The sequence below is a fragment of the Myotis lucifugus genome, unplaced genomic scaffold (assembly GCF_000147115.1).
Source record: "Myotis lucifugus unplaced genomic scaffold, Myoluc2.0 scaffold_8, whole genome shotgun sequence".
NCBI lineage: Eukaryota > Metazoa > Chordata > Mammalia > Chiroptera > Vespertilionidae > Myotis > Myotis lucifugus.
Window position 1 is genome coordinate 11,602,170 of NW_005871056.1, and position 27,547 is coordinate 11,629,716.

At 38.1% G+C, this 27,547-nt stretch overlaps 2 protein-coding genes across 19 annotated transcripts in view; one reads left to right on the forward strand and one right to left on the reverse strand.

Annotated features, from left to right (window-relative positions):
* LOC111824919 overlaps nucleotides 1-27,547 on the forward strand; it is a 115,786-nt gene that overhangs the window by 68,069 nt on the left and 20,170 nt on the right. The window contains exon 5 of one of the 2 annotated variants that reach the window (XM_023749614.1): nucleotides 6,975-7,596. The exons of the other annotated variant lie outside the window; for it this stretch is intronic. The gene's annotated coding sequence lies outside the window, so the exon portion shown is untranslated. Of the gene's footprint in view, nucleotides 1-6,974; nucleotides 7,597-27,547 lie in introns of those variants that run through there. 2 annotated transcript variants of the gene reach the window in all.
* TFDP2 (transcription factor Dp-2) overlaps nucleotides 1-27,547 on the reverse strand; it is a 117,947-nt gene that overhangs the window by 37,542 nt on the left and 52,858 nt on the right. Inside the window, exons 1-2 of one of the 17 annotated variants that reach the window (XM_023749603.1) lie at nucleotides 2,664-2,772; nucleotides 1,215-1,311 (exon numbers count right to left, since the gene is read on the reverse strand). The exons of 10 other annotated variants lie outside the window; for them this stretch is intronic. In XM_023749603.1, the coding sequence (XP_023605371.1) occupies nucleotides 1,215-1,236 (22 nt within the window). In that variant the 5' untranslated portion in view covers nucleotides 1,237-1,311; nucleotides 2,664-2,772. Of the gene's footprint in view, nucleotides 1-1,214; nucleotides 1,519-2,663; nucleotides 2,773-11,706; nucleotides 11,740-12,106; nucleotides 12,192-27,547 lie in introns of those variants that run through there. 6 more of the 17 variants (XM_014451239.2, XM_023749609.1, XM_006083783.3 and 3 more) reach the window with 6 other exon arrangements.

Sequence of the window (27,547 nt, forward strand, 5' to 3'; positions counted from 1 at the left end):
AAATGGGGGGGGGCCCCCCACCCCCCGACCAGGAGTCCCCTCCTCCCCACCGGCCCCAACCCAATCGGCCCCCATTGGGGCAGGCGGCCAGACCCCACCCATGCACAAACTCATGCACCAGGCCATCTAGTACCTTAATTTAAAAAAAAAAAAATGGCCCTGACCGGTTTGGCTCAGTGGATAGGGCATCGGCCTGCGGACTGAAAGGTCCCAGGTTCGATTCCGGCCAAGGGCATGTACCTTGCTTGCAGGCACATGCCCAGTAGGAGGTGTGCAAGAGGCAGCTGATCGATGTTTCTAACTCTCTATCCCTCTCTCTTCCTCTCTGTAAAAAATCAATAAAATATTTAAAAAAATAAAAAATAAAAAAAAATGATGGGGAAAAGTGACCTACACAATTTTACATTTATTAGTAAGAGACTAATTACAGATAATACAACCCTTTTGTTTCTCTTCTTCTGTTATCTCAATTGGGGCTATTTTTTAAACAGGTAGTTCATGTATTTGTCTAAATGACATCCCTCCAGGTACTGTCTCTTTTAAGTCTCCTGAATCATCGCCATCTTTCCCTCTCTGCTAGATCATTCTCATCCACACAGAAACATGCCGTATTTCTTTCATCTAAAAAGCAAACAATGCATAACTCTCTGGCTCCCAACTCATTTCTGTTGCACTCTACAGCAAAATTCACAAAACCCATCAACATTTGCAATCTCCATTTCTCCACTGTTGTTTTTTTTTTAAACCCACTCCCACTTCTCCCCAACAACTTCACTGAAACAGTTCTTGTCAAGATCATCTTCATGCCCTAACCGGTTTGGCTCAGTGGATAGAGTGTCGGCCTGCGGACAGAAGGGTCCCAGGTTCGATTCCGGTCAAGGGCATGTACCTTGGTTGCAGGCACATCCTCAGTGTGGGGTGTACAGGAGGCAGCTGATCGATGTTCTCTCTCATCGATGTTTCTAACTCTCTATCCCTCTCCCTTTCTCTCTGTAAAAAATCAAAAAAATATATTAAAAAAAAAAAAGACTGTCCTTTCAAAGAACTTGGCTGTAAAAGGTAAGATAAACAGCCTGGAGCTATGCCCTCGAGGTCAAAGGACATTATTTTTAAAAAAAGAAAAAAAAAGATCATCTTCATGTTGTTAAATCCAATGGTCAATTCTCAGCTTTCAAGTTACTTTAAACTATTAGATGCTTAAAAAAAACTCATACCTTCCTTTGAGACACTCTTCATTTGGCATCCAAACCACCATTCTCTATGGTTCTTCTAACTCACTGGCTTCTTCTGTCTTGATTGCTGGCTTCTTCTCTAAAAACATTCGGAAGCCCCTTGGTTTGGTCCTCCAACTCTTCTCCGTCAATTCTTCCTCCCTAGGTGGTCTGTTGTCTCTCACATATAGTTCTTCAGATTAAACCTCTCTCCTAACCTTCAGATTCACATATCCAGCTATCATTTCTTATATCCCCATTTTTATGTTTAGTATCTCAAACTTAACACCCCAAATCTAACTCCTGACTGCTCCCCATCCCTCCCGAAGCCTCCTTCTCCCATCTCTCTTCATCTCAGTAAATGCCAACTCTATTCCTCAAAGATCACTGTTGACTTCTCCCTTTCTTTTATATCCTACATTCACTCCAATAATAAATCCCGTCAGCTCTATCTTTAAAATTTATCTTGAATACAACCTCTTCTCACTCACTCCACTGCTATCACTCTGGTCCAAGTCACCATCTCTTGTTTAAATTACTGATTCATCAACCTGCTTCTGCATTCCCACCTCTGCCCCCAACTCTATTCTAATGCTGTCCTATACAGTAGTCACTAGACACTTGTGGCTATTAAGCACTTGAAATGTGACTAGTGTGACTGAGAACTTGAAATTTTAAAATTTACTAAATTTTAATTAAACTTAAAAACGAAAGCAGTATAAAATAGTTTCCCTTTTGATAGTACTACATGTCACCTTAACTGTTGAGAAAATTTAACATCTAAATTGAGATCTGATCTAAGTGTAAAATACTCATCAGATTTTGAAGGCCAAGTATCCCAAACATGTACAGTATCTAGTTGATAATGTGCTTATATTGATTACATGCTGAATGATAATTTCAGATATATTGGGTTAAATAAAATCTATCATTAAAGTGAAGTTTACCTGTTTCTTTTTACCTTTTTAAATGTGGCTACTAGAAAATGTTAAGTTACATAAGCAGCTCACATTATTCCAGTGATGAACACTGTCCTACCCCCACCCAGCAGTCAGAGTAATTGTGCTATGTGGAGCAATTACCTTCAAAACATCCAGCTGGCCTTGCATCTGTCGGTGTAAATGTCATACAGCTTTACAGAGCCGAGCCCTATGCTACCAGTACCACTTGTTTCTGACCTCATTACCTGTCCATCTCTCCCTACTTCATTCCACTACATTCAGACTTCTCAGTTATTCCTCAAGACATGCCAAGCAAATTTATGGCTCATGACCTATGTTCTTAGTTTCCTCTGCCTGCAACTTTCTTCCCCCAGGTATCTCTACGTGCCATGCCGTATTCCCCAGCTTCCTTCAAGTCTCTGCTCAGTCATCACTGCTTCAGAGATTTCTGACCAGCCTATATCAGCACTTCCTTACTTACTATGATTTTTTCACCAGAGTACAGGCATACCTCAGAGATATTGAGGGTTCATTCCAAATCACCGCAATTAGAGCGAGTACCACAATAAAGTGAGTCGTAATCTTTCTGCTGGTAGAGGGTCTTGCCTTCAATTTATAAAAAATGCAACATCTGTGAAGCACAATAAAGCAAAGCACAATAAAACGAGGCAGGCCCGTACTGACCTCTTACGGACATACTGCACATTTATATTTACTCGCTAGGCCCGTACTGACCTCTTACGGACACACTGCACATTTATATTTACTCGCTAGGCCCGTACTGACCTCTTACGGACACACTGCACATTTATATTTACTTGCTTATGAAACTATTAGCTGTCCCTAGCCTCACCCACTCTTAGAATACTAAGTTCTGCAAGGATAGGGCTTTGTTATCTCATTCACTGCTCTATCTTTAGCACCTAGCATAGTACCTGGGATACAGCAGAGTTCAACAAATACGTGTTGGGTGAATGAATGAATGATGGAAGCCGATGATACAAATTCATGAGACAAGAGTATACAGTGAAAACTAAGTCTCCTCCCAACCTCAACTACCATCTAACCATTCCCTTCTCTAGAGACAGCTCCTGGTGCCAGTTCATTTATAAGCTTCCAGAAATATTCTAGACATATATAAACATAAAAGCATAAACATCCCTTTTCCTTACATATAAGATTGAATGCTGTATCAGTTTGCATGTTGCTTTTTCACACTTAGTAACAGGCATTTATCTTATGTAGTTTGCCTCAATGTTTTCTTTGTTAGCTACATAGTATTTCTTCTTATGGCTATAGCAGTTTACTTATTGAGTCTTTTAGTAATGGACTACGTATTACAAACACTTTTAAAAGTAAAATATTTTATTACTACAAATAATACTGCAATGACTCTTTACACACATTGGTTGTACCAACTTAACCTCCCTTCAAAATGTATGAAAGTGTCCATTCCCTTATATCCTTACCAACTCTATGTTATCAAACTTTACTTCTGTCAATTTTTAGGTTAAAAATAGTATCTAATTTTTATCCTATTTTGGTTTTATTATTATGAATAAGGCTGACTTGTTTTGTTTAAAAGTCATCTAAATTTTCCTTCCTGAGAATTATGCCCATCTTTCTATTGGCTGTTAGTGATTTTTTTTTATTGATAGACCCTCTTTATATATTGAAGGAATAAGTATATTCTTTGTTATACATGCTGCAATTATTTGTACCAATTTGACCTTTGTCTTTTCCTTTTTTATATATGCCTTTCTTTGCACATTAAAAAAAAATGCAGTCAATTTTATAGTTCGTCCCTTTTATGACTTTTATATCATACATAGAGGTCTATATTCAAACATAAAAATAAAGGAAGTCAGAGTAACTACAAAGTTTATCATTCCTCTATACCCTAGAGGTGTACACTGTATATGAACATGCTATGCATATTTTACTTGCCTCCAGGTTCGGTATTTCCAGTTGGATATGCTGTTCTTTTTGTTTTTTAAATATATTTTTTTATTGATTGCAGAGAGGAAGGGAGAGAGTTAGAAACATCAATGATGAGAATCACTGATTGGCTGTCTCCTGCACGCCCCCCACTGGGGGGGGGGGATCAAGAGCCCGCAACCCAGGCATGTGCCCTTGGCCGGAATAGAACCTGGGACCCTTTAGTCGGCAGGCCAATGCTCTATCCACTGAGCCAAACCAGCTAGGGCGGATATGCTGTTTTTTTAAATGAATTCTCATTAGTTATATGCTAATATGGTATAAAATACTCCCCATGTTTTCTTGTAATAGTTAAATGCCTTCATTTAAGACTTTACATGCTTGATCCATCTGAAATTATTTGATGTGAGAAGTGCAAGTTCCAATTGTCTTTTTTTCCAGATGGCTACTTTTTGTTGTTGTTGTTAATCCTCACTCGAGGATATTTTTCCATTGATTTTTAGGGAGAGTGGAAGAGAGAGGGAAAGACGAAGAGAAACATCTATGTGAGAGAAACAAATCGATTGGTTGCCTCCTGCACAAGCCCTGACCAAGGGCCCAGGCCAGGGAGAAGCCTGCAACTAAGGTACATGCCCTTGACCGGAATCAAACCCAGGATCCTTTGGTCTGCAGGCCGATGCGCTATCCACTGAGCAAACTGGCTAGGGCCAGATGGCTACTTTTAATGAATAATCTACTCCTCCACTCCACAATGTGATACAAAATGCAACCTTGATCTTTTTACTTATTTGGGTCAATTTATTACCTTTCTATTCTGCTCCACTGATCTGCTGTTTATGTGACAGCATCCCATGCTTTATTCATTAGTGATTAACAGTGACTAGATTAACATTTCCTTTTAACTACTTATGAATACCTGTTGTAAAGGACTATCGGTTCATTTCAAATAGATCAAGTCACAGACTGGTTCTGGAATAGGCCAATTCATTTTGCAGAGAGAAAAGATCCCACAACCTTCAGCCAGCCAGCCACCTAGAAAGCAGTTATCTGTCACTGAAGACAATGGACTAGAGAGAAATGACATGGATGGCTCAGGGGATGGATATCACCTTTATTTAGAAAATACTCAGGCCCCATAGATCATCAGCATTATCTTATAAATGAAACGTGTATTAATAACTCATGCTTAATGTAAAAAGATAACATATCTAACTAGAAATACCAAACCTATAAGTAAAATAGCACACCCATGTATAATGTGCAGGTCAGGATTAAAGGTAAATAAATAAACCTTGTAGTTACTCTGACTGCCTTCATTTTTATAATTAAACATATTCAAATTTTAAAGTTGTTATTCTATTTATAGGTAGCTACTAGTATAGCTATAATGTGCATTACTGATCTGCACATTTTAACCCTGTTATGTTGCATTTTATTGCATTTGTACTCAATCATATTCACCAAACTTCCTAAGAGTAAATCTAAACTTTTCAATGTGGGTGACCACAATATTGCTATAAATGGGAGTGAGAAATAGAAGATAAAAGTTCGTAATCTCTCCAAAGTACAATGGTTAAAGTGACCTCTAGAACCTTTCCCTCTGTAGTTGGTTCCGAAATAGAGAACAAGCATCCTCTAGTGCAGAGGTAAGAACAGAGGATCTGAAATGCACGTTCCTCCAGGTCATGGCATGGAAGCAAGAGCCTGTTTCTGCAGCTGTGAGAATGCAGGACTTCTAGGATTCCCCCAACAGACACCTAACCAGAATCTCCCCAGGAACCAAAGAAAGGGATCTTGAAATGGCCATAACAAGAAATAGCTCTAGTCCTAAGGGCATACTCCTAAATGAATCATTCAATCTTTTATGTCAGTCTTTCCTACATACTTTCCCTGGAGGATCAAATCTATTCTCTTGGCTTTGATAAGCATTTTGACTTAGAGGACATCTTTTAAAATGATGAGCAAGTTCCTTCTTTATCTGCTATGCAGAACCATAAATGCCCTGGATTTTTCAATTTGAAAGGAGAAAAAAAAAATTCTTCCCCCATCTTCCCACATGCCAGGATTTAAACAGCACCTCTTCATTTCTTAAAGGAACTCCTTAATTCAAGCTCTGGTATCTGGGCTATTATAATTGCTTTCATTTAATTCATCAAACCTCAAAGCTAAAAGGTCTTAGAAATCATTCAATCCATTCTCATTAGGTTCCTTTGGTGGGACCTTTCCCTTTCATATTTTTTAAATGTCTATCCAAAAACATTTGTCTCATCTACAAATTTGATCCTACTGCTGTTTCACTGGCTTCTTCATCTTTTGTTAAAACATGTCATTTTGTCCCTTTTCTATTATCTTGCTCAGCCAAGGAAACCTTTTAATTCTTAATGTCCTCATTTCTTTTCCACCTGCTTAATTAGAATTCCCCATTTTGGGACAATGTATCTTCTGATTAATAATTGACTACATTTACCATATGGCCTCAAACTTGGTCATTCCAATTCATCACAGCAATTCTTCCCAAATGTATCTGGTTATAAAATGCACTGTGTGTTAGGGGAGTTAGAGAGGGTAGTGACCCTCTTATTCAAAACACACATTCCTGAAATCCACTTGACACTAAAGAATCTGAAACTAGGTGGAATGCGTCTTATTAACAAATGCCTCAGATGATTCTTATGATCACACAAGATTGGGAAAGGCTGTTTCAAGTTTTTCTCTTTATTCAAGTGAAGGAAATAATGGAGTATAAGTAGATTCTTTCCTCTACACTTACCTCTATTTTCATTTTAAAGAGAGAGGGGGCTGAGTGACCCTCATTTCTTCAGTCTCTTTTTCATAAATGTTATATCTTTGCAATGTCTAACCTATTTTCAACCACTACTTTTAGCACTGTCACCACAGCCGGTACACCCACCAGATGGCACACAGACACTGTTTGCATGCCCAGGAACTGAGAGGAGCGGGAAGCAGAGCGTTTTATCTTATACCAACAGCTACTGAACGGCTGGAGCAGATCAAGGCAGCTGGTGCAACCACAAGGATCAGAACTTCTGAGTATTAGAATCCCCAAGGGCTCTTCATTGGAAATCCTCGTGAAGAAGCCCACAACCCCTCTGAAATGGCACCCTGCCCCAGACAGTGCTAACAAAGAAATCACTTTAAATTTACAGTCAAGAGAGATATTTTTCTAATATTTATAAAAGATGCCAAAGATTGAAGACAGATCTAGAATTTAAAAGTTCTGTTCTTAAAATAAATTTAAAACTTTAAGACACAAACTCAGAAAGACCAAAGACCCATGAATTAAGAGTTTTAAAGCAGTTCTTTCTATTCCTTAGCAAATTAAAGAAGGGAATCATTGTATTCCATAATACTATATATACTAAGTAGCTCATTCAAAACTGCAGGTTATCAATATTCTTATTTCAGCATGCTTCACTTGAAAGCTGTTACTGAAACTACTTTTTTTGTTTTGCTAATTCTTGCATGAGGATATTTTTTAGAAAGAGTGGAAGGGAGAGAAAGAGGGAGGGGTATAGGGGAGGGAGGGAGAAGGAGGAGGAGGGGGAAGGGGGGGAAAGAGGAAAAGAGAGAGGGAGGGGGGAGAGGGGGAGAGATGGGGAGAGGGGGAGGGAGGGAGAGGGGGAAAGAGAGAGAGAGAGAGAGAGAGAGAGAGAGAGAGAGAGAGAGAGAGACAGACAGACAGAGACAGAGAGAGACTGACCAACCGGGGTAAGGGGATTGAACCTGCAACCCAGGTACTTGCTCTTGATTAGGAATCAAACCGGTGATCCTTCAGTGTGTGAGCCACACCGGCTAAGTGAAGCAAGAAATCTTAAAGTTAGACATCAATGTCAACAAAATCTTTTGTATTAAAATTTTATCCATTAAAAGATTTTGCAAACCTCTACTGGGTCTACCTAGCACACAGTAAATCAGGGGTCCTCAAACTACGGCCCGCAGGCCACATGCAAATACAAATATTGTATTTGTTCCCATTTTGTTTTTTTACTTCAAAATAAGATATGTGCAGTGTGCATAGGAATTTGTTCATAGTTGTTTTTTAAACTATAGTCCGGCCCTCCAACGGTCTGAGGGACAGTGAACTGGCCCCCTGTTTAGAAAGTTTGAGGACCCCTGCGTAAATGCTCAGTTAACAGTCTCCTCATATTTTTGTCAGAGAAATTGCCAAGAGTTATGAAACTTTGCAACACACGTGAGCAAAATGCCTAAAACAAAGCCCCCCTGTTGGTGATCTCTAGCTTTAGAGTCAAGATCCCAAAAAGTTCATTTCATAATTGGTTGTTTGAAATTTGGTAGAAAGAAATCATTCTATTACATGATAGGTTCTTGGACCCCTTCATACAATACAGAGTTAATATACTTATATATATACTTAAAGCACAGTACACATACTATTTTACCTGCTCCTAAATAATAATATAAAAGTTTCCTTTTCAAAAAAATACAGGCATCAGACAAATCTTCCCCAGAGATTGTTTCTAATTGCACACACATATGTAAAGCAGAGAGAATACCTAAGTCAGTCACTCTCTTGGTATTCTGACTTGGAGAACAATGAGTAGGTAAGGCTCAGATTCCCCAGCCCTCAGTTTTGTGCTAAAGAGTTCACATATAAGGCCATATAAGGCAAGAACCACAGGCACACCTTATTCCAGAACCTTTCGGTATATTCCTCTTAATTTGAAGGGTCAATAGTCTCAGCTATTTCTGCATTACTGTGGCTGATACTGTTTTCCTTGTTAAGTAACTCATGCCTACATTTATAATCATAAGTGACACCCATTTTTTTAAAGTGACACCCATTTTTTAAAAGTGACACCCATTTTTGATAACTACAATCTATGATGCTGCCACAGTTATCTGTCCCATGGAGGGGGCACCAACTTTTTTTTAGGGCTGTCTATTCCATCCAAGTTACATATATATATTTCATACATTAGTCAAATCTATAGTTCGTAAATCTACTTTAAACTCCAAGTAAGTTATTTTACTTATCTTAAAGAGGAAAAAATCCTCAACTGCTACATAATGCTATTCCTTTAAAAACCAAATGTACTTAGATCAATTTTAGAATTTCAATTTTTTTTAATATTGCATAGAATTTTTATTTATTTATTTTTAAAATATCTTTATTGATTTCAGAGAGGAAGGGAGAGGGGGAGAGAGATAGAAACATCAATGATGAGAGAGAATCATTGATCAGCTGCCTCCTGCACACCCCCCAGTGGGGATGGAGCCCACAGCCCTGGCATGTACCCTTGACTGGAATCGAACCAGGGACCCTTTAGTCCACAGGCCAATGCTCTATCCACTGAGCCAAACCGCTCGGGCTAGAATCTCAATCTTAATTAAAACAATGATCTGAAAAGCTTCAAAATCTCGAAATTCTGTCATTATTATTTAAAGCAAAAAAAATCTTCAGGGTAGACCAGAGGTCCTAGTTAAGAGCAAGAGAAAATTTTAATAATCTCCTTGAATATTAGTATGTTTTCCAGTCTTCTCCTTAGACCCATTAAACATTTAGAAAACCACTTACTATTTGCTCCATACATAAATGGTTCAAATAATTTTTTGGTTATTACTAGTACATATTTTTACCAATTTCACAGTGTAGTGTATGTCCAATTTTTAATCAGTGCCTAATACGTGAAAGATCTGGCACGCTGGTTTTACAAGAGATAACTTTTAAGAAACTGCATAAAGTTGAAATGTGTATTAAATGCACACTTTCTAGGTGCACAGAACTTCTCTTCTTGTTACTAGTAAAAGGAAAGGTTTTTATGTGACTTATTATTTATCCCACAAATTCAAGTAGATTTCTTTACAGCTCTCCTGGCATGCATGCAGCTTTCAAGTTCTTCTTTCCCACTCTTTTGAGCAGATAAACAGTTCCCTCTTCCCCTCTTTCCATTAGCAACCAAATCTAAGCTTATGGTCTTTCTTTTTAGAGGCAAACTGGAACGGATCATTTCAAATAAACTTAAAATATTTCTCCCACAAAGAAGATTCAAATACCTTCTGGAATAAGTCTCATGCTTCTTATTGAAGATAAAATGATCTACCACTATACTCGAATGATGTTTCATAATGCAATTTCATTTTGAGCCTTAGTACCTATTGTGCAATTCCAAACTGTTGCAACTGCAGTATTCCTTACATATTTTATAATGATTTTCCCTAACATGATTTAATGACCTTTTTATGCACTAAAATTAACTTTCTCACATTTCCATTACACATAAATGTTTAAGATTTTAAGAAGCCTCTTCAAAAGGTGTTACTCAGAATGTTACCCTATACTGATTCTCAAATCCTGAATATAAAAGAATAAATTTAAATAACTAAGTTTTATTTATTCGCTGATTAAGTCAGATTTATGACCTCCCCTCCCCATTTCAGCTACTGTGAATTTTGAATGAAACAGCCTCAATTGTAACAGAAGAAACATCTGTTGCTTTTTTTCTTCACAGAGCTTTCCTAACTGAAAGAAAGGCTCTCTGCCTGACCTCCTCTCCCTCTCACTCCCCCTCCCCACCCACACTAAGTTGCTTAAAACTTTTTTCCAAATAAATGTATTATTTAACATTTTACTGCATCTACTTAAAATGTCATAGTTTACTTAGAAACATTGATTTCCTTATTAAAGTTCAAAGAATGAGTAAATGTTATATATATCCAAAAACAAGAGATGTGACTGGTAGGATATTAATTGTAACTCAAACGCAGACTTCAAGAGTATTCTTGAAGTGACCAACTCAATCAAGTTGTCACACATTCCGGGCTCACTCGGTATTGTTTAGGGTTAAGATTTTCTTCACAGTATCCAGATTCACATAGGATCTTGCATGTTATATATTCTTTGCCAATCCAACACTAACATAATGGCAGTCACTACCCCAAGAAGCAGACAGCAAATGGTGCCACCCACACTCTCACACTGTGCCTCATAATAAACCATAAAGCTGTGGAATGCACCGGCCCCTTTATGTGCAAACAATGCCCGAGCTTCATTAGAATACAGCTGACATTTTCAAAGCACAAATACTTTTTAAGAAAAATGTACTGGGGGGAAAAAAAATGAAACAGCCATAGAAGCTGAAATGTTTTTTTAAGTGTCAGGTTTATTCCAAGGATCCTGAGGAAGCATATTTTACTGTTGACAATTTAAAAGTTTTCATAAATGAAAAAAGTGCATAGTTGCGGGCAAAGCTTATTTTATTAACTACTGGAAAGAAATGAAAGTAAAAACTACCATTTGAATTGCATTCACAAGCAATTAACCATGAAGTACCTTTAAAATTATGCATTTCCTCAACTGCTTCCTTAGTTCCTGGATGAAGAAAACTGAGCTCCGGAATTATTCTCTCATTTTAATTGATTTGTATAAGTAACTGAGTGATAAACTAAACTTACTCTACCCTTCCCCCCAATCCCAACCCCCATACTCTAGTTTTCCTGTCTGCAACAAGCAAGGACGTCTTGAATTCAGCGTGCTCTTGGCTACTTATCAATGTAATTTTGCTGCAGTTGAAACTATATAAAATAAGCGCTGTAAAAACTCACCCAGCAGTAAGAAACAAAATGATCTCTCTTACCTGGTCTAAAGAAGCATGCCTCTCACTGCAGTACCCACAACACTCTACAGTCTTTGTTACCATTCACTGGAAACTTGAGACTGTGTCAGACATAAGCAATCGAGCTCAGGAAGCTCAATTTAAAATACTGAGTAAAACTAAAAAGATGCTCAAGAAAACTGGTGAGTTAACTGTCTTTCAGAAGACCTGTGAATATTATCTAATACAAAACGACACTTCAAAAGAAACTGAAAGTGCAGCTCTTAGAGACAAAAGGGACATTTTAATATAAAATCTTGCTTTTTTAAAGTAAAGGTTGATTAAATTATACCTAAAATAAAAGTAGTGAAATAAATTCCTAACTCCGTTTTTCTAAAACGCACTTGAATTTTAACTAGCTAAAAAATAAGATTAAACTTACTCATGAAACCTGCATAATTCGAATTGTACATGTCAGGATACTGGCTGGCTCCAAAGCAGTCAAAACGCAGGAGACCTTAACGCATCTTGAAAGCAGAGCAAAAACACCATGAGTTTCAGAAAGAAAAAAAAAAAGGCCAAACTCTTGAAAAATTGGTCGGGGCTTTTCAACCTGTAATAACTGTCCAGCTCTTCAGGGAGGAAAAAAAAAGTCCTGGTCCTGCCCTCTGAGATAGGAGGCTATGCTTCAATGCCAAAATGAATGACAGGCCCATTTCTGATATCAACAAAGAGCAGCTTAGTTGGGCTTGGTTTTTTTTTCACTTTCCCACACAGTTAGAAGTTCTACATTTTCAGGTTAGTACCTTTATATCTAGGGTTAAGTACCTTTCTAGATTTTCTTAAGAGAGAACCCAATTATGTTGTCCTAGTTGTTTAATGAGTAAAGATACAGACCTAACTATTTTACTCAGTTTTTCCTGGGCAGGAAACCGAACAAAAGATGACCTCTGAAGGTGCTTTCAAAATCTATCCTTTGCCATGTCAGGTTACCATAGGACTAATTATTAATATTAATAAATTTTTCCTGCTTCTGGATTTCTGGGCACAAGGAGAAACAAAATGTAGGTAAGAAACATAAAAATAAGGTAACTGAGATTATAAAAATTTCAACTACCTAAATGTAAAAATTATTCACTAAAGTACATGTCTATGATTATACAAATTCAAAACAATAAACTCTTCAATCAACAATAGATGTTTATTGAATGCCTATTATGAGCCAACCACTATTCTGGGCTCTGGGGATAGAGCAGTGAACACAACAGACAAAGCCAAACAAAGACCCTGCCTGCAGGGAGTGTATCAGTTTCTATCCGAGCTCCCTCGTGCACCTGTCCGAGATGAGTGAGGCACCTCTGCTTATTCACTTAGTTACCACTTCATCTGAACGATGCCCTCTGACAGTGCGCCTCGCCAACAGAGGGAGGATTGTGCTTAGTTCAGGGTCCTATTCCCAGGGTCTAAAACAGTGCCTGTTAGACACTCAAACATATATTCAATGAAACAGATCAAAGAGAGGCTTTTCTTAGTCAAACTTTTCTTTGCAAACAGACTACGTACAAGTTACTCTTACATACCGATAGAGAATGATATCACGTAAGGGTGCAAATTAAATTGGGTTACAAATACATATATATATATATTTTCACTTAAAATTGAAAATACAACCTATATATATAGCTTTGTATTTTTTCAGATTCTAAAATCTGTTTTCACTATCAGATATAAAATCGCTATAATATGTGAGTAAAGGAATTGGTTAAAATTCTATACACTACGTTTTTATGGGCTATCAGATTTCAGAGGACATTTGAATAAAAAAACATGCATGCCTAACCATTTTTTAAAAAATATATTTTATTGATTTTTTACAGAGAGGAAGGGAGAGAGATAGAGAGTTAGAAACATCGATGAGAGAGAAACATCGATCAGCTGCCTCCTGCACATCCCCCACTGGGGATGTGCCCGCAACCCAGGTACATGCCCTTGACCAGAATCGAACCTGGGACCTTTCAGTCCGCAGGCCGACACTCTATCCATCGAGCCAAACCGGCTTCGGCCTAACCATTTTTTTATACAGCACCGAATCAGTTTCATGTATTAAAATCTTAGATGTTGCTCTGACCGGTTTGGCTCAGTGGATAGAGCATCGGCCTGCGGACCGAAGGGTCCCAGGTTCGATTCCAGTCAAGGGCATGTACCTTGGTTGTGGACATATCCCCAGTGGGGGGTGTGCAGGAGGCAGCTGATGGATGTTCCTCTCTCGTCGATGTTTCTAACTCTCTATCCCTCTCCCTTCCTCGCTGTAAAAAATCAATAAAATATATTTTTTTAAAAATCGTACATGTTTACATCTATTTACATACTCATATGAAAAATGTTTAACTTTCCACCTTGCTTCTGGTCATCTTGATTGCCTTCTAGAAACCACACAGAAAATAAGCACTTGCCTCTAACTTATCAGATCAGCCAGAAGTGCTCACCATGCTACCCAAGGCCAGGATATCCAGGGGCTAGATACCTACTCTGTTCCATTCTTTTTTTTTTTTCCCCCCAATCAGGCACTTGTTTTATTTTTTCCTTTTTTTTGTGTTTAAATTTATCTTTATTGTTGAAAATATTACAGATGTCCCCTTTCTTTTTTTCCCCCTTGATCCCTCTTCTCCCCACTCCCATCCCCTCCCAGGCCTTCACCCCACTATTGTCTGTGTCCATGGGTTATGCATATATGCATATAAGTTCTTTGGTTGATCTCTTCCCTCACACATTTAGTATATGTTCTAACAATAAACCCAATAGCAACTCAAGGTCAAGAATACATGTGTTGCCGAAACTGGTTTGGCTCAGTGGATAGAGCGTCGGCCTGCGGACTGAAAGGTCCCAGGTTCGATTCCGGTCAAGGGCATGTACCTGGGTTGCGGGCACATCCCCAGTAGGAGATGTGCAGGAGGCAGCTGATCGATGTTTCTCTCTCATCGATGTTTCTAACTCTCTATCTCTCTCCCTTCCTCTCTGTAAAAAAATCAATAAAAAAATATATTAAAAAAAAAAAAGAATACATGTGATGGCTGAGATCAAGTATAGACAAAATAAGGTGGGACCAAAGTAGGATTCCATAGTTCCTGCAAGAGCAATTCTTCTTTTCCCTAGCTATCATTCATCCTTTCCTCCAACAAACACTTACTGAGCACCAGGCACTGAGCTAGACAAACTGACCTGCTCCATGGATCTGACCTTAAACCTATCTCTGGTCTTTCATAGATTTCCTTCTCCCTGTTTGCCTTCCTTGCCAGAAACCTTTCCCTAGTCCCAATTCTGCCCTTCACTCTATTCCCAAGCCTTTCTCGCCCGACAGCATAATCACTACCTCCTGTGTTCTTTTAGACTTGTTCCCCACAAGTGAATGACACACTGTGCGGAAATAAAATGCACCTTATGTAGATCCTCTCAAATAACATTTCTTTAATCTTATACAGAAAATCCACTTAAGCAAAATATTATTTACAAAGACTGATTAGCTGAAAAACACCAAAGGGGGCTAGACAGTCTCTCCCCCAGATTTATATGCTAATTTATTTGGACTAGAGTTTGCTATGTTTCTTGGCAACCTGAACAAATATTAACTACATTTTACAAATACATTTATGTTCTATAGACAGAAATGACACTATGATAGCACAATAATAGTTTTTATTTGCCCCATTTCTGCTAAACTATCTACCACATCCATATTATGGAAGGAATGGAAATTAGCCATGTGATTTCCTATACATATTCACATTTTCAAGTAAAATGTCTAATCTTGTTTGTTTCCCTAAACACACACCACTTCCCTGATTAAAAAAACAAAAGAAAAGAAATAAGAGATACAATTTCTAATGTCCTCACAATGTCTAGAGCTACAGTATCAAAAATATTGGTAGCCTTAGCCACATGTGGGTATTTAAATTTAAACTGATTAAGTTAAATTAGAATTTTAATTTCCCAATTGCACTAAACACATGTTAAGACCTCAATAGCCACACATGGCTAACAGTTACTGTATTAGACACTGCAGATACAAAACATTTCCATCATTGCAGAAAGTTCCATTAAACAGCTCTGGTCTAGACCCGTGGTCGGCAAACTGCGGCTTGCAAGCCACATGCGGCTCTTTGGCCCCTTGAGTGTGGCTCTTCCTAAGCCTTAGGAGTACCCTAATTAAGTTAATAACAATGTACGTACCTATATAGTTTAAGTTTAAAAAATTTGGCTCTCAAAAGAAATTTCAATCGTTGTAACTGTTGATATTTGGCTCTGTTGACTAATGAGTTTGCTGACCACTGGAGACAATAACTGCTTTAGAGAAGGAATATGGTACATTAGAGAAAGAAAGAACATTGGAGTCAGAATGCTTCATCCAAATTCAGGTATTAATTTAGTTATAAGGGATAGAAATTCAACTCAACTACTTGGACTTGAAAGGAAATTAGTTGGCTCAACTGGCTCACAGAATGCAGGAAAGGGCTAGGAAACCATAAAAAAGAACAAGTCACTGGCCCGCTGGTGTGGCTCAGTGGATTGAGCATCGTCCCATGCACCAAGAGGTAACTGGTTCGATTCCTGGGCAGGTAACATGCCAGGGTTGCAGGCTTGATCCTCAGTAGGGGGCCTGCAGGAAGCAGCTGATCGATGTTTCTATCTTTCTCTCCTTCTCCCTTCCTTTCTCTCTAAAATCAATAAAAAACATGTTAAAAAAAAAAAAAAAGAACCAGTCAGAAATAAAGAATACACTAACTGAAATGAAGAATGCATTACAAGGAATCAACAGTAGAATAGATGAAGCCTAAAATCAAATCAGCGATTTGGAATATAAGGAAGCAAAAAAATACCCAATCAGAACAGCAAAAAGAAAAAAGAATTAAAAAAAAAAAATGAGGATAAGGTAAGGAGCCTCTGGGACAAATTCAAGTGTGCCAACATTCACATCATGGGGTGCCAGAAGGAGAAGAGAGAGAATAAGAAATTGAAAACCTATTTGAAAGAATAATGACAGAAAATTTCCCTAACCTGGTAAAGGTAATAGATATACAAGTCCAGAAAGCTCAGAGTTCCAAACAAGATGAACCCAAAGAGGCCCACACCAAGACACATCATAACTACAAATCTAAAAGTTAAAGACAAAGAGAGAATCTTAGAAACAGCAAGAAAAAAGCAGTTAGTCTCCTACAAGGGAGCTCCCATAACATGGTCAGCTGATTTCTCAACACAAACTTTGCAGGCCAGAAGGGATTGGCAAGAAATATTCAAAGTGATAAAAAGCAAGGTTATTCTATCCAACAAAGTTATCATTTAGAATCAAAGAACATATAAAGAGCTTTCCAGACAAGAAAAAAAAAACACAATAAAAATATGAATAAAATTGCAATACATACCTATCAATAATTGAATCTAAATAATAAAATAAATGAACAAGCAGAACCGAAAGACTCCTAGAGAACATTTTGACAGTTACCAGATGGGAGGGTGGTTGGGGGAATGGGTGAAAAGTTAAAGGGATTAAGAAGTACAAATTGGTAGCTGCAGAATAGTCATGGGGATGTAAAGTACAGCATAGGGGATATAGTCAATATTCTAATAGCATATGTATGGGGTCAGAGGGGTATGAGATTTATCAGGATGATCACTTAGTAAGTTATATAATGTCTAGTCACTGGGGTGTACATCTGAAACTAATATAATATTGTGTCAACTGTAACAAAAATTTAAAAACAAGAAAGGGTTAGATAACTAAAGTAGGAGGGTCAGGGATGCAGCTAGGTCTCAGGAACTCTAAGGTTGACAGGACTGTGTCTGTCTGTTGCCTCCGAGTTTCTCTCATATCAGCATCATTCTCTCTCACTATAATTCAGCATTCTTCACATAGTGGAAAACATGGCCATTGGTGTGTCATTAGTTTTATGTCTTACAGATTTCATTGATCTTCTCTCTTATCCTAGGCCTTAAAATACCAGGAAGACATTCATTGGCTGGTTTGGGAGTGTATGGGAGGCAGCCGATCTGTTTCTCTCACATTGCTGTGTGTGTGTCTCTCTCTCTCGAAAATCAATAAAAACAAATTATTGGGTGAGGATTAAAAATATATAAATATAACATGAAAAGTATTTCAGACAAAAATATGGTTCTTTGACCTACCTATGTAAACATATTATTGTTAATTTATTGATATTAAGTCAACCATCTTTACTTTCTTGAGACAAATGCTACTTGGTTCAAAGTATATAGTTCTCTTAGTATGTTAATTTTATTGCGAATACTTGGGTTTTTGCTTCTATAGTGTGAGACTGGTTGATAACTTTTCTGTACTGTTGATTTTTATTATCTAGTTAAATCAGTTTTGCTCCATGTACTGGAAACCTCTAGTTTTATACTGAGTGTTTTATTGCCTGGATTATCTATTCATAGAAAAAGGAAAAAGCTTGCCCATAAAACTGTAGAATCTCTTTTAAAGTGATTTTTTTCGACATTTTCTATTTCTTTTACATAGAGTCTCTTTTAAAGAGATATTTTGGACATTTTCTATTTCTTCCAACATAATAGACTTTTTAAGTTTTCTACTTAAAAACAATCAATCTTAGTAATATATATTTCCCCCAAATAATTTTTTAAAAATATATTTTATTGATTTTTTACAGAGAGGAAGGGAGAGGGATAGAGAGTTAGAAACATCGATGAGAGAGAAACATCGATCAGCTGCCTCCTGCACACTCCCCACTGGGGATGTGCCCGCAACCAAGGTACATGCCCTTGACCGGAAACGAACCTGGGACCCTTGAGTCCGCAGGCCGACGCTCTATCCACTGAGCAAAACCGGCCAGGGCCAGATAATTTATTTCAGCAATATTTTCAAACTTAACTGCTATAATCTGATCATTTTCAAAAATTCTCTAATATTCCTCTAATGTTGCTAATATTTCCAACATTTTGCTAAATTACTTCCTAGATTTTGTTTGTTTATTACAATCAATCTACCAGCTCTTTCAGTTTTACCATATTTCTATCTTCTGGCTTTATTCTATTTTGTTTTTATTTTTATTATATCCCTCTTCTAACTTTGCCTAACTCTGGGAGGTGAGTTCACTGCTTGTTTAGTTCCATTTTAAAATAATAAAGCATACACACAATTTTGACTGCATCCCATATGTGTGTGTGTATGTGTGTGTATAATAATTTCTTTTTTTAAAAATATATTTTATTGAATTTTTACAGAGAGGAAGGGAGAGGGATAGAGAGTTGGAAACATCGATCAGCTGCCTCCTGCCCTCCTCCCACTGGGGATGTGCCCGCAACCAAGGTACATGCCCTTGACCGGAATCGAACCCGGGACCCTTCAGTCCGCAGACCAACACTCTATCCACTGAGCCAAACTGGTCAGGGCTATAATAATTTCTTGTTATTTTTAAGTCATTGCAGTTGAAGTTTCTGCTTTGACTTAATAGCTATTTGGGGAAAGAAGTGACAGGCATACTTTTAGCATTAATTTCATATTTTATTGCAATGTGGTCAGATATAGGACCTATCAAATTTCTGCTTTATGGACAATATTGAAATTTTCCTGTTTTCTATTATGGTTACCTTCTGTAAATGTTCTAGAAAAGCTTGAGAGACATTCTCTATAAGGTACCTCGTATGGGAGTTGAAGTAATTTGAGAAGAGTGTTCACTTAGGGGGTGGCAGAGATAGGAAATTGGTTATATATAGGAGATTAACCACATATATAAAGTTTACACTTCTTTTACAAGACTGTTTGACTTTAAAAGAAACTACCAAACTGTCTTCCAAAGTGCCTGCACCATTTTGCATTCCCACCACCAGTGAATGAGTCAGATGCTCTGTATGGCAGCCAGCTGTTTGTTAACTGTCAACTTTTTAGGATTTTAGCCATTCTAAAAGGTGTTAGTGCTATTTCATTGTTTTAATTTGCAATTCCCTAATGACAAATGATAGTGAGTTATCTTTCATTATTTATTTGCCTTCTGTATATATTCTTTGGTGAGTTGTCTGTTTAGGTCTTTTGCCTACTTCATGGGTTCTTTTTATATATATTGATACAAATTTAGGTAGTTGAGTAATTTAATTTTATCCAAAGAGAGGTCTGACTTTTGCCCTTAGCTCCTGGGAGTTTATCTCTAAACCCTTGGAATGCTGTGCCTGATAAAAAGTGTCTTTGTTTATTTTAACTGGGGGCATTGGGCCAGCCAGATGGTAACAATGTGATTTAGGGTGGAGGCTTTGAGTCACACCTACAATAAGATTCAGGGTGGGAACATTTGAGTCACGTGGTATCAGCTCGACCTCCTGAGGGATTGGAAACAAATCAGCTACAAGAGTACCTGGTCAGGTTTACCTGACTGAACCGCAGGGAAGACTGGCCACCAAAGCTCAAGCAAGCTTCTCTGGCTGGCAATGCTCTGTGCACGCTGTCAAGCATCGGTACTGGGAAAGCAAAGCTGTACCTGACTCCATGAGAAAAGAGCAACTAGAAGCTCCACATTTAGTACTTTTCTAGATTGCTCTGTGTGCCTTTTCCCGTGACTGGTTTATTTAAGTCTGTATCCTTCAACTGAAGTGAACTGTAACTGTGAGTATGACAGTTTTCAATGAATTCTGTGAGTCCGTAGAGAATTATCAAACCTAAAGATGGTTTTGAAGACCCTTAAACTAGTACGGGCAGCCTTTGTACACAGCTAACTTTGCAGTTGGCTAACTTCACAAAGTACTTTATCAGATATGTTTTGCTGTTGTATCTAAAGAGTCATTGCCAAAGCCAAGGTCACCTAGATTTTCTATTTTTTCGCCTAGAAGTTTTATCTTTTTGTTTCACGTTTATGTCTAGGATCCATTTTAAGGTTTAAGGGCTGTCTCTAGGTTCACTATTTTTTTTTTTAAATATATATTTTATTGATTTTTTACAGAGAGGAAGGGAGAGAGAGAGAGAGAGTTAGAAAGATCGATGAGAGAGAAACATCGACCAGCTGCCTCCTGCACATCTCCCACTGGAGATGTGCCCGCAACCCAGGTACATGCCCTTGACCGGAATCGAACCTGGGACCCTTCAGTCCGCAGGCTGACACTCTATCCACTGAGCCAAACCGGTTCCGGCAAGGTTCACTATTTTGTATGTGGACTTCCAACTGTTCCTTCCAGCCTATTTGTTAAAAAGACTCTCCTTTCTTCATTGAACTGCCATTCTTTGTCAAAGATCAGTTGACTATATTTGTGTAGGTCTACTTTTTAAAAAAATCATTTAAAAATATTTTTTTATTGATTTCAGAGAGTAAGGGAGAAGGAAAGAGATAGAAACATCAATGATGAGAGAGAATCATTGATTGGCTGCCTCCTGCACACCCGCTACTGGGGATCGAGCCTGCAACCCGGGCATGTGCCCTAACTGGGAATGAAAACCTGACCACCTGGTTCATAGGTTAAGGCTCATCCACAGAGTCACATGGGCTGGGCTATAGTATATCTTTTAATTCTCAAAAATTTCAACCTGCTATATCCAGTAATCTCTATATATCAGTGAAATCCTTTAAACTATAAACTTATGTCTTCCTTAACCTCAAGGATGTCTTCCATTTTGCCTTTGATTATTGCTTCTCTTCTATTTAATATTCTCCTTTTTCCAGGAATAGTGTTTATCTACATACTGAGTCTTTATTCTCTGTACCTACCATTTTCATCTTCTTTATCCTTTACCACTGCTGTATTTTGGAAGACTTTCAACTGCTTTTCTACATCAATGACGTGTGTTTCTTCTGACTCCTACATTGTGGATTTTAATAGTACCTTAAATTTTAATGTTTATGGGTTTTGAGCAGTCTTGAAGGCATTAATGATTCAAGATCCTTTGTAATCACCCTATGTCCCCTAAGTAGAGAGCCCTGGAGTCAGTCTACCTGGATTCAAATCTGGGATCCACCTCTTACTAATTGTATGATTTTGGGGAAGTGAGTTAACCTATTTACTTTAACTTTCTTGGAGATAATCGTTTAATTAGATTTAATTAACTAATTAATGAAAGGTTTTAATACAGTATCTGGTACTCAATAAATATTTAGCTATTATTACTATAATCTTTGCTGGTATCTCAGTTGGTTCCCTTCTGTGTCAATCTGTTGTCTTTTCCGTACTATTTTAGATTCACTAAATAATTTCAATAAGAAAGCAAACACCATGTAATAGTATCTTGTTTCCTTTCTCAATATTTTCTAAATATGATTTCCCTCTGTACCTTAGGAATGAGATTTTCTTTTATTTTGCAGAATTTCTTAATAAGCCCATGATGGCTTTAAAAAAATACTGTCCATTATTTGAAAATTGAAAAAGTTATCCAGGTAAGGACACATATGTAATACCCTTTGTAATACTTATTATAATATTTTTTTAAAAAAAGAATAAAAAAAACAAAACAAAAAAACAAAACAAACAAACAAACAAAAAAAAACAAAAAAAAAAAAAAGAAAAAGTTATCCAGGTTTGTTGTTTGCTAAGAAAAACATTTTAAAATTCTAGTTGGTCTCTCCCCTTAACTGTCCACCTTGGTATTATTTGACTTTAACTCTTAGTCCTTAAGTTGGAGAAAAGATAGATTCATATAACTCTTAGTCAAATTTCTGGTGTTGGGCAGTCATATAATATTATGGTTCCTATTTTTTTTGGAGATTAAGGATCTTGTTGGGATCCCATTAAAATTATATACTCTCTCTCCAGAACTTAGAATTTTGCTTAGCAATTCAGTCTGTCATGGCTTGAAGTCAATTCATGGATTCCAGATTAAGAATCCCCTGATTTTCTCCCTAACTGGTTTGGCTCAGTGGATAGAGCATCGGCCTGCGGACTCAAGGGTCCCGGGTTCGATTCCGGTCAAGGGCATGTACTTTGGTTGCGGGCACATCCCCAGTAGGAGGTGTGCAGGAGGCAGCTGATGAATGTTTCTCTCTCATTGATGTTTCTAGCTCTCTATCCCTCTCCCTTCCTCTCTGTAAAAAAAATTCAATAAAATGTATTTTTTAAAAAAAAAGAATCCCCTGATTTACTAAAGAAGACTCTCCTGATCCCACTGTCTCACTGTATGATGTATGTGATCCGTTATTTAATCCTAGACACTGTGAACAGAACATAGTTTTCCCTAATTAAGAGTAGGGCCAAACCAAGAGGTGTTTCAGCTGGTGATTGGTATGAGGGAATTATTAAACTGTTCTCTTTACTCTTATAAATATATGAAAATTTCCATATTAAAAAGAGTCACTTATGTGTTCATTTGAATTAGAGCCTGAAAAAATGCATACCACACCCCCAAATTTTCTTCTCTCTGCCCCTTCCTACTACTATTCCCTTCACATCTGAAAGTGCACCATAACAAGTCCACTCCCGCCCCTGCCTTTACAGAACTGTGGTCACCAAGGGAAGCAGAGAGGTAATGATAAGAGATGTGGGAGGGAGTAAAAGAGCCCTGGATGCTGCAGATAGCAGTTGCAACATCACAGCAGGTAGCTGCCAAGTTTCTGGTTGGCAAAGAGTCGGCTTCCTTAAACTGTGGGATGCAGTAAAGATGGGTAGAAAGTCTACTTTTTTCCTCCCTGCCCTGCTATTAATTCTCAAGGATCTGTTTTACTTTTACTTATAGAAAATCCTCAGGTCTGGCATATTTTAATTTATGTTTCTAGTTTCTGATTCTATTTGCAACTCTGCTTCTCTGTGTATTTTCACCTATTTGAACTAGGGGATAACAGAAGAGATGGGTCTCCCTAGTTGGCTGCAAGCTAACCCCAGGCTTCCCAGAGTTGAATTACTGAGGCTAAAATAAAAGGTGCTACAATAATCTGGCACATGTTCAACCTATGAACAGCATATAAGTGGAAGAAATAGCTTCTGATCTATTCTTGCCTCCCTTAACTCTCAACCACACTACAATTTTACAGAGACAGAAATATGCTTATTGATACTATTGAGCATACAGAATAGAGCATAGCAAAAAAAAAAAGTGTTATTTTCTCTCAAGAAAGCTCTAAACTAGGTTAACAATATCAAGAAACTGTCAAGGGATGTAGGGTTTAATCCGAAGCATTGTAGCAACCAATTAGAAATATTCAAGTTTCTCCATAATAAAGTGCACATGATAAAACTCATAAATTAGTGAGCTAATACATCAGTTATCAGAGACACTCTTAAACTGAAAAATGAGCGAGCACACAAACAGTATTAAAAGCAATTAGCACAATGGGGTGGACTGAGATTACTTAGAGGTATTACTTCTTTAAATTCCTCTGGTCTTGTCAATAATGTTTCATGTTAATAAAAGATTTCCTGAGAAAGACATGAACACAGAGCAATGTGCCAAGAAGAGTGACCTCTTATCTGAAAGACGCGATTTGAATTGTCTCTACCACTTGGGAAATTTAATTGCTTTGAGCCTCAGTTTTCAAAAATGGGTGTATTAATAGTACTCCTCTTGCAAGAAGGCTGTGCAGATTAAATGAAATAAGAAACATAACAGGCTTATTAGCACAGTTCCTGGCAAATAGTACTCAAAACACAACAGGATTTTTATAATAAGTAGATGGAACTCTTCTTTCAGAGGTTAATCCCTTGAAAATGCTGAGATAAAACAAGGTGGCAACTAAGGTCAAAGGTACTCCAGCACAGCTCTTAGAAAATAATAGGCTTAATAATTTTTTTTTCTTTCATGGTTGACAGGAAGGAAGTAGATATTATCTAAGGTAGGCAGGAAACAGGTATTACCTCCAAAAGTTATCTAAAAAGTGATAAAGCAAGTTTTTGAATCCTGGAATTCCTAGCCATTTATCTACCTACATCAGCATTCCTTTAACATTCATCATGATCATGATGATGAAGAAGAAAAGATGGAGGAAGAGAAAAAGTACATCCTATCTAATAATAGACAAACATGGTAATTGACCATACCTTCACTACGCCTCCCATGGGCTAATCAGCAAATTAACCACCAACAAAGATGGCGGCTAATTTGCATACTGCAGGCAGGGCGGGACAGCACGAACCGCCAGCGCACCCGCCGCCATCCAGGGCAGGCCTGCCGCCCTGGGACCCCATCGGTGGGTCCCCAGCGGCAAGGCAGGCCCGCCCCAGAAAGCCCCAGCAGCCAGCCGTGCCTTGCCACCCCGGGACCCCATCGGCGGGTCCCAGGCGGCAAGGCAGGCCCGCCCCAGAAGCCACAGTAGCCGCCTGATATGGTATTAACTCTATCAGTAAGCACTTTGAAAGTCAGTGGCATAAATGCACCAATTAAAAGACAGATTATGAGGGTGAATCAAAAACAAAACCCACTTTAAATATAAAGACACATATAGATTAAAAGTAAATGAATTAAGCTGCAGCCTGTTTTGCTCAGTGGATAGAGCATTAACCCATGGACTGAAGGGTCCCAAGTTTGATTCCAGTCAAGGGCATGTACCTCAGTTGCTGGCTTGATCCCCAGTCCTTATCAAAGCATGTGCAGGAGTCAATCAATCAGTGTGTCTCTCCCTTTCCCTTCACTCTCTCTAAAATTTAATGGAAAAATATCCTTGGGTGAAGATTAACAAAAACAAAGTAAATGGATTAAGTAACATTAAAGAGATTATAAGAAAAATATATTCCAAATTTTGTTAGTTGTATAATGGTTATGTTTAAATTATTAACACCTAAGAAACTGGGTGAAGGGCACATATAATATGCTGTAGTATTTTATAGGTTTTTTTACATGTATGAGATTATTTCAAATTAAAATATTAAAAAATTAAAAATTAATAAAATATTAATTGAAATGTGTATGCATTACATGAAAAATCTCCTAATTGCTTCTAGCATAATTTATTAAATTGTGCTAAAATTTACAAGGGTTCAACTAAAAAATATCTTAATTCTAAGTGATATAATACAAAATATATAATAGTGCAGTTATAAGCACTTATCTGAAAATAAAAATTTAAAGAAGTGAATTTAAAGGAGGGATTAGCCAAAGAAAATATATGCACAACCCATGGACACAGACAACAGTATGGTGATGGCCAGAGACAAGTGGGGGGCAAGAGCTGGGTAGAGGGGGCAAAAGGGGGGAAATAGGGACATCCTATATAATAATAATAAAAGGCTAATATGCACATTGACTGAACGGCAGAATGACCGGTTGCTATGATGTGCACTGGCCACCAGGGGGCAGACACTCAATGCAGGAGCTGCCCCCTGGTGGTCAATGCACTTCCATATGGGGAGTGCCACTCAGCCAGAAGCTGGCTCATGGCTGGCCAGCGCAGTGGTGGTGGCAGGAGCTTCTCCCACCTCCGTGGCAGCACTAAGAATGTCCAACTAACGGTTTAGACCCGATCCCTTCGGGGCCTAAGCCTTTAGTCGGACATCCCCCGAGGGCTCCCTGGCTGCCAGAAGGATGTCTGACTGCAAGCTTAGGCCTGATCCCCCGGGGAGTGGGCCTAAGTTGACAGATGGACATCCCCCAAGGGGTCCTGGACTGTGAATGGGCGCAGGCTGGGCTGAGGGACCCCCCCCCCCTCCCAAGTGCACAAATTTTTGTGCACAGGGCCTCTAGCGTAATTATAAGACCAAGTGTTCTCATTCTTTGAATAGCTCACACATATTTATTGAGTACTTATAAAGGTCAAGCAGAGTGCTGGTCACTAGAGATATAACAGTGAATAAAATAAACAAGGCACAGTTCCTACCCATAGGGAAGTTTCATTCTAGTGGGAAAGTACTGACAACTAAATAGACCAGTGATGGCGAACCTTTTGAGCTCAGCGTGTCAGCATTTTGAAAAACCCTAACTTAACTCTGGTGCTGTGTCACATATAGAAATTTTTTGATATTTGCAACCAGAGTAAAACAAAGACTTATATTTTTGATATTTATTTTATATATTTAAATGCCATTTAACAAATAAAAATCAACCAAAAAAATGAGTTCGCGTGTCACCTCTGACACGCGTGTCATAGGTTCGCCATCACTGAAATAGACAATAAAATACAGTGCAGTAATGTAGAAATGGGGTAACACAGCATGCCTTATGAGCACAGACAAGACAAACTAAACCCAGATGAGGTGAAAAAAGGGCTAAAAGACATCCAGTTCATTTTTTAAAAATTAATCTTCATCCAAGGGTATTTTTCCCATTGCTTTTTTAGAGAGAGTGGAAGGGAGGGAGGGAAACAGAGAGAAACATCAATGTTAGAAACACATCTCTATTGGTTGCCTCCTGCACCCACCCTAGCAGGGCTGGAGATCAAACTTGCCTTTGACCAGGAATTGAACCTGAGACACCTTGGTGTGCAGGCTGATGCTCTAACCACAGAACCACAGTGGCCAGGACCAGCCAGTTAAATTTAAATTTCAGCCTTGGCCAGGAGGCTCAATTGGTTGAAGCATCATCCCATACACCAAAAGGTTGTCGGTTTGATCCCCTATTGGGGTGCATAGGGGAGGCAACCAATAGATGTTTCTCTCTCTCTCTCAAAAAAAAAAAAAAATCAGCCCATCCGGTGTGGTTCAGTGGTTGAGCACTGACCCATGAACCCGGTCACGGTTCGATTCCCACTCTGGCTCAATCCCTAGTAGGGGACATGCAGGAGGCAGCCGATCAATGATTCTTTCTCATCATTGATGTTTGTATCTCTCCTTCTCCCTTCCTCTCTGAAATCAATAAAAAAATTTTTTTAAAAAATCAATGAAAACATTCTCAGGTGAGGATTTAAAATAAATAAATAAAATTAAAATTTCAAATAAACAATGAATATTTTTTAAACTGTAAGTATGTCCCAAATATTGTCTTATATTTTTACTTGCTACATCTGGCAACCTTAAGTAGGGA